Raw genomic sequence first — 19,482 nt, 5'->3', positions numbered from 1 at the left:
TTTACCCACTGTGCTATTTTTAAGCTGCTGATGAGATAACCTTGACCCCAGTTGTGTCTGCCTGGCTGTAATGACGTCTCCTTTTCATGCAGCTTCTGAACCCAATCTGAAGTTACGGTCTAGGCTAAAGCAGAAAGTGGCCGAGAGACGGAGCAGCCCCCTGTTACGCAGGAAAGACGGGCCAGTGGTTACTGCTCTGAAAAAGCGTCCCCTGGATGTCACAGGTACGTTAGACCAGTTGTTAGAACCGCGCTGCCTGCCCACCTGCTGCCTCCCCTCGAGGCCCTCCTGCTGCGATCTTTCCTTCACGCCTCTGGAGCTGCCTCTCCGTGGGGCCCCTCGGCTCCGGGTGCTCTCATTCCCCCAGTGCCAGCAGCATGCGTCCCCGAGAACCACAGTGGGTGCCCCCGCAGGGGGTCTCCAGGATCGTCCCTGCACAGCATGTCTCTGCTCCCAGCGTCAGATGCTAAAAGCTGCTGTTGACAGGCCCAGGCACAGCCAGAGCCGTCGGTCTGACGTTGCACGAGATGTTTACAGGAATTTTATGTTGAGGTTTCTCCGAAGGTGGGGTTTTGAACTGATCTTGCCTATTAGTGGTGAGTCACATGTTTCTGCCTTGCTCCACTGCCCATTAAACAACGTCTTAACCGCTGGAGAGCCTTAAAGTCTCCCTGGCCAGAGTCCGACAGGTGGGCCGAGCCGAGTGAGCGGCAGCTCACTTGTCTCCGGTCTAGGCGAGCACGTTGCTCTCGGCCCCCATCTAGTGGCCGATACTCAGAAGTACGCCCTCTGGGCCAAGCCCCTTCCCAAGGACCCCAGTCCTGAGGGGCACCCCCTTCCCAAGGGCATACCGCCTTCCTGCGGATGCACCTCACTTCCCAAGGTGTACCCCGCCTCAAGGTGCACCCCTGCCCCAAGACACACCCCCACTCCGAGGGTATACCCCTCTTCCTCAGGGTGCACCCTGTCTCAAGAGCACACTCCGTTTTGAGGGTGCACCCCACTTCCCGAGGGCGCCCCTCCACACTCCTGAAGTCATAGCACCAGGCCAATGGGGCTGTTCAGAGGGGGCCTGGAAGCAAGCGGGGAGGAAACACATTTGCACAAAATACAGTTTGATTCGAAAACCAGGGTTCTCATTGGTAGGCTGTCAGTGCCACATTCCCAGGGAAGGAGCGAGGGGCTCCGTGGTGCTGGTCCTCCATGTGTGCGAGGCCAGTGCCTCACACACACTCTGATGCAGTCCCAGGACCTTCGGGATGAGACGGGAACCATGGCCACTGCCGGAAACCACACAGCCGGGCCGGTGCCTCGTGCCCTGTCCTGCTGCCCCTCAGGGTCCTTCAAGCCCAGCTCTGAACCCTAAGCCAAGGGCCTGCTTCTGGATGTTTCCAGATGCACAAGAGAGTCTCAGGCCCATGCCCTGGGGAACCCTGTATGTCACCATCTTCATTTTCAATGTAGGGTCTGTCCTCTGGTTGCTGTAGTGGAGATCAAGACATAGTGTCATCTGAAGTCCCACTAAGTCTCTTCAGCTGGGGGGACTCCGTTCCAGTTGGGGAATCCACACGAGTGCAGCCTCGTTTCCTCGTTTCCTTTGGGGAGAGCCTTGTCACGGGCTGCACCTCTGATGGACGGGTGAGCCCTGCACAGAGTCCTGGCCACACAGCTGGTGAGACGGCATCTTCGGCAGGCTTGTTTCTGAGCGCTGGATCTAGCGTTCCTGTCGTTAGCCCGTGACCTCTTCGTGCTGCTGTGAGTCAGGAGTGCACTGGGCATAAAACTAGCGAGCCCAGGTCCTCTTCCAAGAAGCTCAGCGTCTAACCTGAGAGACCAGACCACCGCCCATCACATGTGGGACGCTAGCAAACCACGCATGCCACACCTGACAATGCTGGGTTGTGTTACAGAGAGTAAGGCACCCAGGGGTGAGGCCATTGGTGAGAGCTCCACTGGGCCCGAGAGAGCTCGACGGCAGAGAGATGAGAGGTGATGGGTTTCCTGGCCAACACAGAGCCCCAGGTGGCTGGAGCAGGGGAGCAGAACTGACCTTCCAGAAGACTGGAAGATGCATCCACTGGGTTAACTGGTGCGTGCATTTGTCCTGACATCTTCCTTCAGCCATGTGAGCTGAGGGTGTGGCATCGTCTCTCTTTGCCTCGGTTTCCTCTTCTGCGCCTTCCTCAGGGTTACTGAGAGACGAGGGAGCTGACAGAAGCACAGCTCTTGGAACCAGCCCTCCTGGCTTGGGAGCTGTGGAACTGTTGCTCTTGTCCCCACCATCACCCTCGTCCTCCTCACTGGCGCCCAACGTTGTATCTGGAACCAGTTTTTAGTCTGCCAGGCCCACCAGGCAGCCCCAGGCAGCACTGTGGTTACCAGCCTGCAGTGGGTTTGGGCCACACTGCAGTTGGTGTGAGTGAGTGCCCGTGCGCTCCTGGGCTGGGAGACCCCGGGGGCCATTCCCCCTCCTGGCTCTGAAAGGTGGCCTGGCTCAGCACATCCACCTCGGGAGCTCTCCTTAGGGGAAATGTCCCTCAGGCTCCCTCCGGTGTCCCAGCGTGCCTGTCCTTCCTGACGTGTGCGCTGTGCCATTGCAGATGGGGTCGGGTCTGAGTGTTCAGAGTTCTGAATGGTAGTCACTCAGAGGAGTAGACTGCAGGTCAGGGCATGTTTCCTTCGGAAGGTCTTACCAGGTGGTGTTATTGTGAAAATGCCTTTAAATCAAACAGAACACATAAAAGCCAGACAAGCCCTTATGTGAACATCGAGTGTCACAGAGGTCTCCAAGTGTGTGTGCGTGAAAGAGCAAGTGTGGCGCCTTTGGAGCGGAGGGGAAAGCTGCGTCCAGCATGCTCCTCTCCTCCGTCAAGTCAACCTGGAGCGAGCAGGGCCTCCGACGAGCAGGGTGTTGCCACTGGCACCTTTACGGTTCCTTACAGAATGTCTCCGGGTGTAGATGACACTGATCAGTCACAGAAGCCACCGGCTGCACTTTCCCCGGATGTTTGATAATCATGTAGGAAAGATGAGAGGATTCAGTTCAAAGTGAACACCAACGTGGGTGCCTCTGTCAGTAAGCACAGTGAATTTGACCTGCACGGGTCAGAGTCATTTGGCTTCTGTGTTTCCTGGTCTTTTGTTGTTAGAATATTAGTAAGTGTTGAAGGGCTTATCTTTCTGGTGTTTAAGATCATCTTGAAATTCAAAAGAGGAATAAAATTGATAATGTGCACAGCTTAAAAGGCTCAAGTGGGGCACCCACGAGCCGTAGGTTTGCAAAGCTCCCAGGGAAGTCCATAAATGAAGGTAGGGAGGTAGCCCCTTGTCCCTGTTGTGAGGCTGCGGTCATGTCCACTGTGCCTGTTTGGGGACTATGGTCGTGTGCTTTCTTGCTGCTGTTTCTGCCAGTCAGCAAGCTGAAAGCAGAAATCCACAGGAGGCCAGTGCAGCTCAGGCCCAGGTAAGCGTGTCCTGTGTCCTGGCCTGGGACCTGTACGCCGAGTGAGGCTCACGAATGTCTCTCTACCCTGCAGACTCGGCATGCAGCAGCGCCCCGGGCTCGGCACCCAGCTCGCCCAACAACAGCTCCGGGAACGTGAGCACGGAGAACGGGATCGCGCCCGCCGTCCCCAGCATCCCGGCCGAGGTCAGTGCCCAGCACTCCTGTTGGTTTGTGTTTTCCTGCGCTGGCCCTGAGGCCGAGTCAGCGAGCTGAGTTGCTAGACATGACTGCAGGGTGCAGCTGCCCTTCAGTCTTGACCTTCCCAGGTCCGGGTGAGGGGAACTGACGAGGGAGGCGTCCTGGAAGGGACACCATTTGGACTATGTCTTCCTTCCTGCCACTTGTCACTGCTTCTCATTTAAATGCAAACAGGAGGTCCAGATATGAGGGTTCTGTGTCAGAGAACAGCTCCCAACCTGGTCTTTTCCCCTGGCCTCTTTCAGAGTGTGTTATGTTAGGTTGATTCAAACGCAGCCAGCGTGCCGCATGGTGGCTGCAGGGGCAGGAGCATGTAGGAGGGAGTTGGGCGGAGAGGAGCCGTGTGGAGACCCCTGGGATATCTGTGGGTTGTGCCCTTGACCAGACCTGGATTGGGCGGCTTCCCAGGCAGTGGGTTCCAGGACCTTCACTCCATGTGCTCATTTCACTCCTTATTCACTGGACTCTTTCCATTGATCCCACAAGTGTCTCTGGAGCTCCTACCTCGTGCCAGCTCCATGTCAGGCCCTGGGAATCGAGGGCCAGGCGGCCAGCCCCAGGGCGTGTGTCCGCATGGCTTCCTGGGCCACCTGGGAGGGGCAGGTGCTGACCAGTAGACTCAGGGAAGCAGAGAATTCCACGCTGGCAGAGTGAGGCCCTGGGCTGGGGTGGCCTCGTGGGGAGCCACCTCAGCACTGACGTCCTCGGTGAAGTGAGCCAGAAGTGCTGTCTGCTTCATGCCACGGACAGTCCTACTGAGTAGGAGGTGCCTCTGAGTTCCTCTCAACTTACAGGAGGCTGTAATTATCAGATAGGGTTATTTTCTTTCCTCCTTAAATGCTTAGAAGTGAATCCTGCCCTTCCAGAGGGTCGACAAATCTGAGTTGAGATACACAGGCACAAGTACTTAGCTTTTTCAGTTCAAATTTCCAGACACTTTATGTATAAACAGATTTTTAGAAACCAAGATTACTGCACGGATGAATTTCGCATGGCTGCCTCTAGTTTGCTTAACCTCAATTTTCTCATCTTTTTCCTTCATACATCTGTTTCTTTTACTACCTGCCCTGTCAACCTACCTGTCTAAGTAATTATTAGATCATTAAAAGTTTTATCAATCCTTCTCTGTAAGACGAGGTCACAGCTGAAGATCTCCCTGTAATTAGCTTTAGAACTCCACCTAGAAGTTGCTTCCTGGAACGAGATGTTTGTGCTAATTACGTCTTGTCAATAGCAGTCATGGATCCTGATTTTTATTTAATATGGGCAGTTACGTACCTAATGGTTCCTATTGTAGAATGCCTGCTTTGGGTGGATCTGCATGGTTCCAGTTTAAAGTATGTGTTAGTTTTTACAAATCACGTGTTAATGTAAGTTAAGCTACTGCAAATTTATAGAAGGTGTCAAAGGATTCACAAGAAATGTACAAAGTAGAGGTGTTCCTGTTTTATACCAGATGTCGGCAGGATGGTCTTTGAAAATTTGGTCACACATGGATGTCTTTGGTGGATGTCAAGTTTTGCTACAATTGGAGAACTTCCGTGCTTTATGAAGCCAAGAGCTGGCCTCTCCTTCTCTGGTCCAGAGGCGGCGGGGGGTCCTTGTGTGGGTGGAGAAGCACGGCAGGAGCAGAGTCTCTGGCCTGGCTCCGCACCTCCTTTCACTACTGTACCATGAAGGCCCCTGGACCGAGGGAGGCTCAGCATCCCCACGCCCCTCCTCCTCTACATGGAGGAAGCAGGGCTCCCCGACCCGCAGACAGCTCCTCCTCGGTGGAGGTGCTTTGTCCACTTCAGAAGCCCAGGGTGATTCGGAGGGAGGTGTGTCCGGCAGGCGCTCTGACCTCGGCCTGGACTTCCTGCGGAACACAGGCGGCTGGCGAGCCCATCACAGGGCAAATGGAGACGGCCAATGCCACAGATGTGGACAATGTACAGATATCTCAGAAGGCTGCTTTATTTCTAAAGAGAAATTAGATAAAAAAATGCCCTTGGTTATAGAGAGGAAGTTATAGCTTTGCAAACATTACAGTGTTTGCTGATTCTGTTCCTGGATAATTATAAAACGGTAGAATCAGGTTTTTCTGCAATCTCAGCCATTTTCTCTAAAGCATAGCTGGTTGGTATTTCTTCTACTTTAGACAGAAAAATTTTTGGTCTAGGAAAAGTGCTTTCACAGGAGCCCTTTGATCATGACTATACAGTTGAATGTGAGCACACTAGAGATGGCCTGAGCAATTGCTCCAGGACAAGACACGTCACGTTCCTGCAAGTGAAGAAGGCCGTTCCATCCTGTTTTGCCCTTAAAGCATGAGGACGAGGTTTCTCAGGTGTGTGTGTTTCCAAATGGCACTGAAATATGACACCATGAAACACAGCTACTAGGGGCTTCTGCGAGGTGAGGACTGTCCACACACTCGCGCCCCAGGTGGTCATCACCCCGCCGTCCAACAGTGGGGGGCAGTTTGGTAGCAGGGGCTACATACAGACAGCCTACCAAGTTCACAACAACTTGGAATAGCCTTCAGCTCGTAAGTCTTCTCCTTGGACGTGAAATTTTAAAGCACCCGAAGTGTTTCTCCTCCTTAGTTACGTAGTCCACTATGACAAGAACTAGAAAAATCGGTTACGTATTCATTACTAATGTTATTTTCTGTCATGCAGATTTCTGTCTGCCAAACCCCACATGTTCATTGTGCAGAATCGCTCATTTGTTCCCTTATCATTTGCTCATTCATTTAACACACTTTTACTGAATGTCTACTGTGCAGGGGATAGAGTGAATAAAACTGTGTCCTTCTTAGCCAAGAATGTTTGTTCTAGGAGCAAACAGATGTGAAGCTTCACAGTAACCCAGCCCCTCGCGGACTGCTCCTGCCGCCCCTGTCTCTCTATCCTAACAATCCTTACTCTTGACTTATGCTCGAGTAATCTAAATCTGCTGTTTAAGAAGTGCGCGATTCCACAGCCTGTATGTCTAACTTAACACATAGTAAGTTTCTAAGTAATCGACCAGACTTTTCCTGACCTCCTGTTGGGTAAGTGCTCCTCACCTCTGTGGACATGGCTGCAGGGAGCACCCCTGTGGCCAAGCCTTCGTGTGCATCCGGATCATTTCCTGAGAGTTCGTTCTGAGAGTGGAGTTAGAGGATCAAAGGTTAGATCAATTTTTAAGGCTTTTGACATTTATTGCCAAATCATCCTGCAGACAGAGTGTGCCAATTTATAAGCCACCCAGCAGCGGTTTCTGTTTCTCTGGGCCAAGATGGTCTTAGCAGTTTTTAAAAATATTTCCCAACTTGATAGGTTTTTAAATATGTTTTTAGATATTGATGATTCTGAGGATTTTTTTCACATGTTTATTATTCCTCAATATTGGTTCTTCAGTCATTTGTCTTTGCCATGCACTTTTCTCCTTAATTGTTTGATCTCTGAGCTCTTTGTGTATTAACTGTCTGTCCCATACATTGCCAGTATTGTTGTCATTACTATTTGCCTTTTCGTGAGGGGATTTTTTTAATCAATATTTTCCTTTTTGGTTCTGCCTCTGATGTTATGTTTGGAAAGACAGTCCCAACTCTAAGAACATATTTTGAAATATATTACCCTAGATTTTCCTCCGATAGTTTTATGGTGCATAAGCGGTTTGAAATAGAAACAAACAGGAGTTTGATGGATTGTGAAGCCGAGATTTAAAGTGTCGTGCTCGCCTGTCTGCTGATTCGTGCGTGTGTTTCTGTACTCTGGTATCAGAATTTGGCATGGCCTGCCCTGAGTGTTCTCTGTTGCCCTTTCTCGTGGTACGTGTCGCCCATGCTTGGCTGTAGCAGAGTCTCTGTGATGGCCATCATGTGTTTTGTCTCCAGACCAGCTTGGCGCACAGACTTGTGACTCGGGAAGGCTCCGTGGCTCCGCTTCCCCTCTACACATCACCGTCCTTGCCCAACATCACCCTGGGACTTCCTGCCACTGGCCCTTCCGCTGTAAGTAGGCATCCGCGGGTCGGTGTGGCGTGGGATGGCTGTCGCAGGCCATAACCGTGGACGTCACCCGTGTGCCTCTCCAGGGGGCAGCAGGCCAGCAGGAAGCTGAGCGACTCGCTCTCCCAGCCCTCCAACAGCGGATCTCCCTCTTTCCCGGCACCCACCTCACACCATACCTGAGCACAGCGCCCCTGGAGCGGGACGGCGCGGCGGCTCACAACCCCCTCCTGCAGCACATGGTCTTACTGGAGCAGCCGCCTGCACAGACGCCCCTCGTCACAGGTGAGCGCCGGTCGGGCCTCCGCCGCGGCTCCGGGGGGTGGGGGGGCCTCGTCAGCTCAGAGGAGGCCGGCAGGCAGCCACCCCCGGGGCTTCCGTGCACCGCCCTCTCGTGTCAGGGGAAGGTTTGTAGACCCAGGCTCACTTGCAAAGCCAGGTAGGGGAATGAAAACAGCTGTCAGCTGTGCCGTCTGCTCCATCGCTCCAGAGCAGGTTGACGGCTCGTCTGACTTGCGTTTCCATCTGGATCAAGTTGAACATGTGAAGCAAGCACAGAAGTGAATCTGGTAAATAGTCAGTTTCTATTAGTAGTAAAAAGTTTTAAAAATGTGCCCTGGCTAAGGGATGGTTGTATTTAGAAAAAAGTAGGAAATTTGTCATGAAATTTTCACAGTGGCAGTGGTATAACGATGTCACCTAAGGAGTGAGGGAGCGTGTGGGGTTTGCTGTGAAGCAAGGATGCGCCTCCTGGACATCAGCAGCTCACATCTGTGCCCCATCCGCAGCTTCATGTTTGGCTGCCTGGAAGTCTGTTTATTTGTTCAGAATTAAAATCTGAAATCACCTCGGGGCCGCGCATCTTTTAAACTCGGACGTTTAACGTGGTGGACAAGGCAGGTGCTGGGCGGTCCCAGAGCCTCGGCCTGTGACAGGGTGGGTATGATCTGTGGGTTCGGTGTGGTTTTCTGGCTTTGTGCTCCTTCCTGTCCCTCGAGCACTTGTTCTGTAGAGTCACCAGGCGGGTCTGGGCACACGGGGCCTTGTCCTGCCCCCGTGGGTGTCTGCGTAGATGGCGAGCTCCATCTTCTAGCAGCACACCTTTGTGTCTGTGTGTCCTCAGTGTCCCCATGTGCTTGCATTAGCGTCGCTGCCCTTTACAGGGCTGAGAGGTCCGTGGTGTGCCTGGGGGAGCGGGAGCCCCACGGTGCACCTCCCTGACTCTCAGGGGCCGGGTCGTGAGCATCTGGATCCTGAGGGCTGTGTCTGAAATTGCACCCAAGTCTGTCAGACGCGCAAGATCAGACATCGGGAGTGTGAGCCATGGAGGAATCTCGTTCTTGTATCATTTCTTAAAACGTCAGATAGGCCTGACCCTCTCTGTGATTCTGGACCGCTGCTCACTTCACTTCATCAGGGAGCTGTCTGTTATCACTGCTCTCGTCCCCTTCTCTGAGTCACTGTATTGTCCATTAAATAGCGGCCTTAATCTCGCGTGGCCCAGGTTCTGGGACAGTTGCCTTCTCTTGTAGGACCTGAGTGACAGCGTTCCATAAATCTCACCTCTCCAGTAACCTTGGGAACTCGCCTCCTCTCGTGGTTGACGAGGTGGCTTCTTCTGCCCTTTGCGTGTGGTCTGGTGGCCCGTTTAGTTACGACGGCTGCCAACAGCTTGCCTGCTGGCCCTGGGACTCACTGGGGTACCATTTCTCAGGCCCTTTGGCATCAGGGCCCCTGGCCTCTCCCCATCCCGCCTCTGCCCTCCTTGCCCTGCGTGCTCGCCTCTGTGCTGCCGTGCTGCCCTGTGCTGCTTCGCCTGGGCTGCCTGCCTGCCCACCCCCAATCCACAGGCCCCCTCTCTGCTGCACGGCCTCTCCCGGCTGCGGGCTCACCCTCCAGGCACCCCCGACTAGATGCAGCACAGTGCCAACAGCACAGGCTCCTTCCTCCCCAGCTCTGTGACCTTGTAAGTCTCCCATTCTCTTTGTGCCTCAGTTTCCCTTTCTGTAAAGTGGGGATGGTAGGAGTGTCTGCCTCGTTGCGTTTTCCAGGGTTAGATGAGTTGTGTGTGTTAGCGCAGGGTGGCGCCCGACAGAGCTGAGCCCTCTTCAGATGTTAGCTCTTATGGTTGTAGAAGTTACTTTTGGTTTTGTCATTTTTATTCTTCAACCGCACTCTCTCCCTCACTTCCCCCAGCTGGACCCTGTCTGTCCTTCCTAGGGTCTCGGGGGCCCTCCCCCGTGCCCTCCCTGTGAGCACGGCCCTGCCTCTGGTGGTCTCTCGGGCTCCCCCTGCACCCTGTGGGAAGACGCCTCCTGGCCGGGCCCCTGCCTCTGCACCTGTCCACCATCCCCCCCGCCTCTCAAGGCCTGGGCAGCCCCCCAGTGCTGGAGCGCCAGCCACATGTGGCCATTAACTTTTAAATGGGAAGTTAAAAGCAAAGTGAAATTCGGTTTCTCAGTCACATGGCGGTGTAGCAAACGCTCATGTGGCTACTGGCTACCAACTGTAGGAACCTGGAGCATTTCCATCAGCGCAGAAAGTTCCGCGGGACAGCCCTGGCCTGGAGTGACATCCCATCTCTTTCCGTGGAGCAGCTCTGCTCTGGGCCTCTCCCTCGCCTCCCTGAGCAGCACCCACATGTGCTGGTTCCCTTCTCCCTGACTGGGCCGCTGGACGTGGCTTCCGGAAGCCGCTGCCCTGCCCTGAGAGCCCTTCTCCCCCCAGGCCCGCCTCCCAGCAGGTGTGGCCCCCTCCTGTGCCCTGGCCGCAATGGTACCCTCTGCCTCGGCGCAGCTTCTGCTGACCCACCATCTGTCCCTCCCGCCTGACTCCCTCCCTCCTGAAGGACACACTCTGGACTTTGCCATCCCCTTCCTCCCCCCGCACCCACGCGGTGTTTAATGCAGAGTAGGTCCGCAGTAAATATCTGTGGGATCGAGCCAAGTGAAAGCCAGGTTCTGAGGGGCTCGTGTCTGAGCAGGAACAGGAAGAATCCCCACGGGTTTGCTTGTGTCCGTTTGTCTGCGTTTCCACAAGGGGTCGGCCGGCAGACCTCCCTTGTTGCTGATAGTCATGTCACGGAGGATGGATGGACAGAATGTCAGAGCTACAACAACTCCATTTCACAGTTGCCTCAGAGAGAGAGGCCCTGTGGGAGGAGCGTCTGGCCCAGGTGCAGGGGGAGCGCAGGTGCGGGGTCTCGGACGCTGCGTCCCTCTCCCCCAGGTGCATGCGATGCCCCGCCTCAGTGTGGCACGCGTGTTCTCTGGACTAGCTGCCCAGGTAAGGGGCCAAGAGACAGTAGTTGTTTGCTCCGATCTTCTGAAGATAGCAGTTTCCTGATACAGTCCCCGAGACTGCCTCCGAGGACCTAGCAAAGGAGGTCGGGAGACCATTGCAAGGCGAGGCAGAAACTGCTTTTGGCCAGCGAACAGAACTTTTGGCCAGCGTCTCCCATACGCCAGGCCCCTGGGAGATGGGCCCCTGGGAGCTCTATAGTTGGGGCGTGTGGAGGAGAAGGCAGGGCTGGGCCGTGCAGCAGGTGAGCCTCAGGGAAGGCTTCCCAGAAGGGGCATCGTCGCTGAGACCTCGGGCAGCAGTCGCAGGCAGAGAGGGGCAGAAAGGCCAAGTAGAGGAAGCGGGTATTGTACCTGTGGTGGGGCTGTGTCACCCAACATTCTAGCCTTCTGGCCACTCGGAATATGCCGCCAGCATGGTGAGGGGAGCTGACAGGCAGCCACTGCCCCATTGTCACAACTCGGCGCAGGGGTGCTGCTGGCTTCTGGAGCAGTGATTACAGGCTCCCCTTTAGTCCTGATCATGCCCGAAAACAGCGAGTCCCTGCAGTGGCTGGAGCACGACTCACTGTGGGGTGCCCGTGCACCTGGGCCCCGGGCTGTGCTCTCAGCCCCGGCCAGGCCCTCCTGCACCCAGGCTCCAGCAGAGGCTGACGGGTCCAGGTGGGCGGGCCCCTGCTGCCCTGGTTTCTCAGAGCGCCCGGGGTACGCTGACGTGCAGCCGGGATTGCAGACACAGTTAGAGCCGACTCGTGCCTGGTGTGTTCTCGTTTGAAGGGTTTTGAAAACTTTAACTGTGGCCTGAAGGGCAACGGAATACAGCAGGTGGATCTGTAAGGACGCGGGGAGCAGGAGTCCCTCGTTTGCTGGACTTCATCTGTGTCGACAGAAGCCCACCATGCGGAGGCCAGTGCTCCGGGACTGAGCCTTCTGGCTTTTCATCCTCCTCAGCTCTTTAACCCCATGTCTGGTGTGCTGTGTCTAGGTGGGGCCTCTGTTTGCAAACTCCCTACTTAGTGCTAGCCACCTTACACCCCAGATGACGGGGTAAGTGCCGGCGTGCTCGCCTAAGAAGGACCATGTGTGTCATGCGTGTTCTCCCTGGACCTCCGGGAAGCTGGCCCGGCCCCCTCCCAACTGGGAGGAGCAAGAGTGTGTAACACGGGGACTCCTCTCTCGGCACCCACACGGAGCTGGGGTGTTGTCGGTTCACTGGGCCCTGGAGGGACTCCTGCTGGTGCCGTGGGCGGGAAGAACAGAAGCCTCGGGATGGAGCCTTGCAGCCAGCCCGGCGCCCAGCGAGGGAGGCCTCCCTGCCCAGAGAGAGTCCCCAGTCCGCCGCGCTGCAGAGTCAGGCTCTGTCCCTGGACCTCGCTGGCTCAGGCACAGCCTTGGGTCACCCAGGGCAGAATTCGATCTGAATGTTCTGTGGTGTTATGCTTGAAAGCCTTTTACAGCACTCACCGGAAACCGCACAGAGGGGGTCATCAGAGACCCTTGTTAACAATCTGGCTTCTTTAGCTTCCGAGTCAGAAACCACCTGGCCGCTAATGGGGTTGCTACGCAAAGGTCAGGACACCCAGTTTTGTGTGGTGCCGAGCAGTGGATTTGTCCCCCAGTGTGGTGGCCCCAGAGTTGTACGCCCCAGGCACTAGGGTGCAATTCGAGGTGGGTGGGATGAGGCCCAGAGAAGCTGAGGGTGGGAGACAGGAAGAGAACAGGGTCGAGCTGAAGGGCGTCCACACCAGGCGGCCCCATGTCAGACGGGAGCACTCACGGAGTCAGGCTTGAGAGTGAGACTGTCCTCTGTCTGCTGCGTCCTCAGGGAGGTCCACCCGGTGAAGGAGTGTCTCTGCTCATGGGAGCGGCTGGGAGCCTGTGATGGTGGGGAGGAGCCCCTGGGGGAGCCCCCGACAACCAGCAGAAAGCGGAGTGCATCCAGCTGGCCGTGCGAGCGCCTTGTTCCTTATCCTCTGTTGAACCTGGAAGCCCAGTCTCAGGGTCACCCTTTCCGTCTAGAACCAGAAGCCTCTGTGCAGATGTGAGGCAAGGCTGGCCTGGCCGACCCAGCACGGGCGCTGCGGCTTCATCCCTGACTTGACCTCCGTTCTTGGGTCTCCACTGAGGCGTAAAAAAGAACTAAGGAGAATGTATTTTATCATCTTGTTTTCTGAGAAGGGAGCTTTTTGGTAACTGCATAAGCTTTACCCCCATAAATGCAGCTTTGTGTGGCCCAATTCCTTATTTCCTCCATGAAATATTAAATCCCCTGTAATTCCTACGTTAACAGTTGGTAAATTCTGAAATACCTTCTTTACGAGGATATCTTCTTTTTAACTTTTCTAGAAAATTGAGAGGGAATGATTCTACCTTTCGAGTTATTCGCTTTAATTTAGTAACCAAGCAGATAATAAAATTTAAGATAACTTACCTTCCCAGAAAGCAATGCAGTCAAATGAAAAGCGATGGTTGTTGCAGGGACTCTGGGTGATGAAGTTTGAGAAGGTGGTGAGGGCCAATTTACTAGAGTGGAAGCTTTCTTTTCCTGTGTGTGTGCTCTATTTGTATACAAAATAGTATTTTTACTTTAGAAATAGCCCCCAGGAAGGGACAAGAAAAACACTGAGTACACTGCCCACCGGGGGTCTTAGGCTCTGCTAAACCTGATGACACAGCCCCCCACTGGCTTTGGAGTCCCGGAGGACAGAGAGGGCAGGAGCCACCGCTTGTCAGCAGGGCCACCTCGGGCCGAGGACAACAGGGCCACCTTGCTCAGGTGTGAGGATGTGCCCGGTTCGGGAAGTCGTCCACTCTGGGCAGCCGAGAGCCCGTGTGGCCAGTTCATTTGCTGTTTCTCCCTGTCAGACGCCCTTGAGCCTGGAGTCATTTTCAGCCTGAGCAACGTTGTTTAGAGTGTGTCCACCTCAGGTTAGCAGGGGAGCAGACACTCAGGCAGCAGGGGAAGGGGTCCCTTAGACCCTCTTGCTCATAGAACAGTGGAAAAATGGTCAACTACCTAAACCAACAGTTTGCCAAAGAAAACATACAGGTGAGTGAAAAGCACACAGAAGGAAAAATGTGTAGCTTCCTGAGTTCACGTGAAGAGGCTGAAATTAAAACAAGATTCACATGCAGATTAGCAGAAGCTCGCCTCCTGTCAGCACAGACTCTAACTTAAACCCCCCGGCTAGCACAGGGGTGGCGAAGCGGCCGTTCTGTGCAGCTGGCGGCATGTACGTGGGCAAAACCTTTGTAGGAATTTGTAGAGAGAGATTTTGACATATGCACCAGGGGTTTTGAAAGTGTTACTGCCCTCTTTGTGTATAAAATCAAAACTTTAAGAGACCCTTAAAATGATTTGATCCCTAAGGACTGTTTTTTTCCCCTCAACCTTAGTTTCTGTGACAGTTCCAGGAGAGCCACCTCTGTTCTTCCAGAACACTCTGGAGGCCAGCAGAACCATCACCTCCTTGCTCAGCAGGCGTGTGGCCCTCTTGTCACCCACAGTGCTGTTCAGATCAAAACAGACCTTTCTAGGGCCTGGGCCTCTCTGAGGAGTTGCTCTCGGGCAGGGCGAGCTTGCGCTGAAGCCTGTGGCACAGAACACCCATTTACAGCACTGACATGGGTGTCAATAGACATTTGCCTCCAAATGATGGTCTCTGTTTACCGGAGCCCTAGCTCAGGGCATTTGGCATGTGCCCAGAGTCAAGCCCAGTGGGCTTCAGGGAGGAGGCGCCCGGGCCGGCAGCTGCGGTTCCCAGTGGCCTCCATCTGTTACTCAACAGCCCTCTCTCCCCTCCTCTCTTCTTCCTCTTCCCCTCTGCTGTTTTTCCCTCCATATTATCTTCAGACTGGTATCTTTCAGGCCTGGGAGCACTGCCCCTGCACGCGCAGTCTCTGGTTGGTGCGGACCGGGTGTCCCCGTCCATCCACAAGCTGCGGCAGCACCGCCCGCTGGGGCGCACGCAGTCGGCCCCACTGCCCCAGAACGCGCAGGCCCTGCAGCACCTGGTGATCCAGCAGCAGCATCAGCAGTTCCTGGAGAAGCACAAGCAGCAGTTCCAGCAGCAGCAGCTGCACATGAACAAGGTGGGTCTGCTGGCGGGGCGTGCCCCTCGCGGGCCGGCGGCATCTTTGCAGCCTCGCTGTCCAGCGGCCCTTTCTGGCCTCGAGAGAGGCCAGGAGACGTGAAAGGCCAGTGGACGCGGGCTTCAGCACGCGTGGCCGGGACTGAGAATGTCACCTGGATCTAGAACTCCAAAGCAATTCCTCTCTGCAGGGGGGTGACCGGCGTAGGGTCAGGCCCTGCGTCCCCGTCAGCGAGCGTAAGTATGGCTGGCACACACTGTGCCTGTCGCACATGTGTGTCACTGTGTGGTGTGTCCTACTTAGTCAACACTTTCTTCCTGAGTTTCTTGAGGACATCTGTCTTCTTTAAGCAAACTCGAGACAGAAAGTCCCCAACCCTACGGTGGCCTGGAGCCCCACAAGCACATTTTCCCAGTCACTTGGCAGCTGCAGTGTGGCTACCTATTAGAATAGCATCATCAGAAGGGCCTTGATGCCCAGCCCAGCCCACAGAGGTCTCCATACCTACAGTCTTACGAGTCACTCACAAGGCCCATTTCAGCAGGAAGTAGTGGGGAAGGGTCAGTGTTGCTGTAGGAACACGGTGACATTTGAAATAAAGCATCTTTAATATCAGAGAATGAGGTGAGCCACTTAGGAAGATAGTCCAGCAGCTCCTCAAAAGGTTAAACCCAGAGTTACCATGTGACCAGCAGGTCACACCTAGATACGTGCCCAGGAGAAATGAGAACACATGGCTCCATGTTCATGAATGTACACGTGCACGTCCTTGAACATGGCTGGTGCGTGGATGTTCACAGCAGCATGGTTCATGATATCCAGACAGTGCCAATAGCGCCCTGCCCGTCAGCTGAGGGACGGTTAAACAGAATGTGGCACATCCGCGCTGTGGAGTATTATTCAGCCATAAAGGAATGATAAACCTTGAAATGGTGCTGGATGAAAAAGCCAGACAAGGAGCCCACATATGACGTGATTGCATCTATATGAAAAGACCAGCATAGGCAAATCCTTGCAGACAGAAAGTAGACTGGTGGTTGCCCGGGGCTCAGGGAAGGAGCATGAGGAGTGACTGCCAATGGACACGTTTCTTTTTGAGATGATGAAAATGTTCTAAAATTAGATTATGGTGATGGTTGCACAACTAAGTGCACCACAAACTACTGGATTATACAAGTGTTTTTATTATTGAAAGTGTGAATTTTACGGTGTGTGACTTCTCAATAAAGCTGTCACAGTAAGAGGACGAGATGCTCGAAGGCGGCTTTGGGGATATTCGGAAGGAAGCGTTGAGAGCTCTGGTGACGTGGGGACGGCTAGACTTGCTTCTCGCTGCGCCTCTGCTGTGAAGGCTCCCCCGCGGCTCCCCTCCTGCAGGTGGACTCAGCCATCGGTCCCCACAAGTCAGACGCAGTTGGGCTCTTCTCTCCGGCTCTGAGGAATGAAAGGGTCGAGGGGAGAGGGTTAGGGATGAGGGAGATGATTCGGCATAAATGGAGGAGGCCTGGAAGGATCTCGTATCTAGATTCCCAGGCAAGTGTGGAGACAGAATCGAGAGCGGGGAGCCCACCCTCTCGGGGTGGGACGCTGCATGTGGCCAGCCCTGACTGGTGGCACCGGCAGCCCCTCACGCTCGCCTGATTCCCTTCCCTCCAGCCCTCCGGTCCCAGCCCAGTCTGGGTGTTGGGTCAGGCAACTAATCTTTAGAGAAGGAGCCTCTTCCTACTGTCACACTCCCAGGTCTCGGCTCCTTTACGTCTTGGCCCGAATGTCACCTCTTGATGGGCCCCAACCCTCAATTAGAACTGCTGCCCAGCCCTGTCCTCTTCCCTTGCCCTCCTCTGTCTGCCAGTGAGGTGCCCGCTCCTCACGTCTGCTGTTCATGTCTGGTTCCCCTGCTGGACTGTCAGCCCACAAGGACGGGGTCTTCGCGTTGTTCACTGGTGGACCCGAGTGCCTGGCACGGTGCCCACCCCTGGCAGGTGCCCGCTGTGTTTTTGTCAGCATGTTGCTTGTTGCAATGACAGCACATCTTTCCAAGGCTGCTCCACCGCTGAGACTGGCCCAGCCCCCACAGTGGTCCACAGGCTTTGACTGCATGGAACTCCAGGACAGTGGACCTGCCTCGAGCAGCATCCCTCGGAGCTGGCGGCCACTGTAGCCCAAATCCGCCCCAGTGTGTTCCCCCTTACAGGGTTGAGGAGACAGGTCCCCTGGCACCCTGCTCCTGAATGGCCCGCTGCCCCTGACCAGATGCCCAGCGCAGGCCAAGCCCAGGTCCCTGCTGCCCCTGGGCACCAGGAAATAGGCTCACCACTGTCACCCCAAGCCCCCTGGGCCCCGCAGGCTCTCCTAGCCAGACAGCACAGGGCAGTGTCAGAGATGGGAGGGACTGCAAGACGCAGCCCCTCTTGTGGACGGGAAAGGTACTCACTCACTGGGGGCGAGACAGGAGCTGCCATGTCTGTTCACTCCCATGTGTCAAAGGCACGTCACGTTCGTCTTCCTAATGCGAACTTGTGCTTCTTAATTGTCTTATGTCATTATCTGAGTGATGGGGTAGGAGGTTTGGGGAAGATAGGAAACACCTATTCACATGTGGTATATTCTCGAGCAGAATGATTTAGCAACTGGGAAATCTCCCTGGATGCTGTCGCGTGATTAATTTCCGGTGGGAACGACGGTTGATTGAAATGTTTATACACTGTGCTCCTGGGATGCTCAGGGAGCGACGATCGTGTCTAGGCCCGTCTAGCACCAATCCTGCTGCCCTTTATCCTGGAGGATGACTCTACCTTCCCTAATGGCCCTGGAGCCCGGCTCCTGGCAGCTCCCGCTCCTGCAGCCCTGCGCCTGTGTGCTTGGGGATCGCAGCTGTCTCCTGCGTGGTCGGCTGCCGGCCAGCCTCTGCCGTGGAGTGCAGCTGCTTCCGTGATGCTCCCCTGTGAGAGATCGGCCATTCCCAGTTCCTGCAGCCCCTGCAGCCCTCCGTGGCCGCTGCGGTTTCCCCGAGGCCCACAGCCGAGAGACTGCCCCATCTGGCTGACGGAACTCTGCGAGGTGGAGAGGACGGGCCGGAGCTGGCTCTGCTCACCTCCCCGGCCCATGATGGGAGTGATCACCGTGGCGCTGCAGCTGTGTATCAGCTTCCACGTCAGGGCCCAGCACCTTGCATGCAGTGGGGTTTCATAAAAGTTTGCTGTGTGAAGGAACATTCTGGAGAATGCATGCCATCAAAGGGCGAGTGGAGCTTAAGCTCTGCGACTGAAGCCACCCCTCTTTGCTGGGCATGCCTGGGCATGGCCTCAGTGTGGTCTGGTCTGTGTAAAGTGGGAAACGTGTGGAGGCGGAAATGGCTTTTTCTTTCTGTTAAAAGAGAATATTTGAGGCCCCTCTCCCGCAGGAGCAAAGAGGCTTTGCTGTGGAAGGCAGTTCTTGCAGGGTCCCTGAATCACACGACAGCTGGACCTACAGTGTCGAGCATTGATGCATCCCTTGGAGGGGGGCGTGTCTCCCTTTAACTCGACATTCTTGATTTTGAGGAGGAAAACGTGGACTCATTTATTTGGGTGGTCTAATTACAAGCACGTCTAATAATCTTTAAATATTGGCATGGTTACCAGTTTGGTTTTGGCCCTGAACGCCAGCCTGGCTTTTAGAAAATTTATTGTTCCACATATGGAGCTGCATTCATTCTTGTATAATTGCTAAAGGGGGCTCCAGGTCCAGAAGGCCATTGGAAGACAAAGAGCGGACCCACTTGTCTAGTTCCCTGTTTCACTGCCAACATCCCCCCCATCACGTCTGTCTGTGGGAGCCTCACCTCCAGGCCAGCTCTGCTGGGTGGCCCGGCCCTCAGCCCGGCTGGTAGAGAGCAGAGCTGCATCTCGAAGGCAGAGGGAGACCAAGGGGCCTGGCTCCACGAGCACCACGTCCCTGCTGAGCTGAGACCCTGGCAGCCATGTGACCGAGCCTGCTCTGCATCACAGGGAGGCCACTGACACCAGCCACCCACCGCTGTCATGGTGACATCCCTCCCAGGCACCCTCTGAGGCCTGAGGGGCTGTGGCCACCCCTGGGGAGCGTCTCTGTGCCTCCAGATGGGACGTGCCCTCCAGGGAGCTGGCGGCAGCTTGGGTGTCCCTGCCCCGCCCAGAGCTCCTTCCAACGGGGTCAGCATAGACTCCTTGCCCAGAGCCAGGCTGTCTCTCGTGGAAGCCCAGTGTCCTGACTCCTCTGGAGGGACTGGAGGCCTCTACTCAGATGCCTTCATTCTCCGAGGAAGCCAAGAAGAAAGTGGGAGAGGGAGCCCAGGGACATTCCGCCCGTGAGCAGGCCATTCCATGCTCCACTCTGCTGTGTCCCTCTGACCATAGTTGGCCTCCTGGGCAGAGCTGCCACTGGGCCTT

The 19,482-nt window shown here is 55.2% G+C and overlaps 1 protein-coding gene and 1 long non-coding RNA gene across 13 annotated transcripts in view; both read left to right on the top strand.

Annotated features, from left to right (window-relative positions):
- HDAC4 (histone deacetylase 4) overlaps positions 1 to 19,482 on the top strand; it is a 326,578-nt gene that overhangs the window by 243,222 nt on the left and 63,874 nt on the right. For 7 of the 12 annotated variants that reach the window (XM_070618795.1, XM_070618797.1, XM_070618794.1 and 4 more), the window contains 5 exons: positions 93 to 224; positions 3,537 to 3,649; positions 7,569 to 7,685; positions 7,769 to 7,967; positions 14,835 to 15,073. In XM_070618795.1, coding sequence (XP_070474896.1) covers positions 93 to 224; positions 3,537 to 3,649; positions 7,569 to 7,685; positions 7,769 to 7,967; positions 14,835 to 15,073 — 800 coding nt within the window. The remainder of the gene's footprint in view (positions 1 to 92; positions 225 to 3,536; positions 3,650 to 7,568; positions 7,686 to 7,768; positions 7,968 to 14,834; positions 15,074 to 19,482) is intronic. The other 5 variants (XM_070618804.1, XM_070618796.1, XM_070618799.1 and 2 more) reach the window with 1 other exon arrangement.
- Positions 8,147 to 8,532, top strand: LOC139083302 (uncharacterized). The gene is made up of 2 exons (XR_011539919.1): positions 8,147 to 8,251; positions 8,359 to 8,532. It is a non-coding gene; the product is annotated as an uncharacterized lncRNA (long non-coding RNA).

The sequence above is a fragment of the Equus przewalskii genome, chromosome 5 (genome assembly GCF_037783145.1).
Source record: "Equus przewalskii isolate Varuska chromosome 5, EquPr2, whole genome shotgun sequence".
NCBI classification, from domain to species: domain Eukaryota; kingdom Metazoa; phylum Chordata; class Mammalia; order Perissodactyla; family Equidae; genus Equus; species Equus przewalskii.
This window is presented reverse-complemented; position numbering and strand designations above follow the sequence as displayed.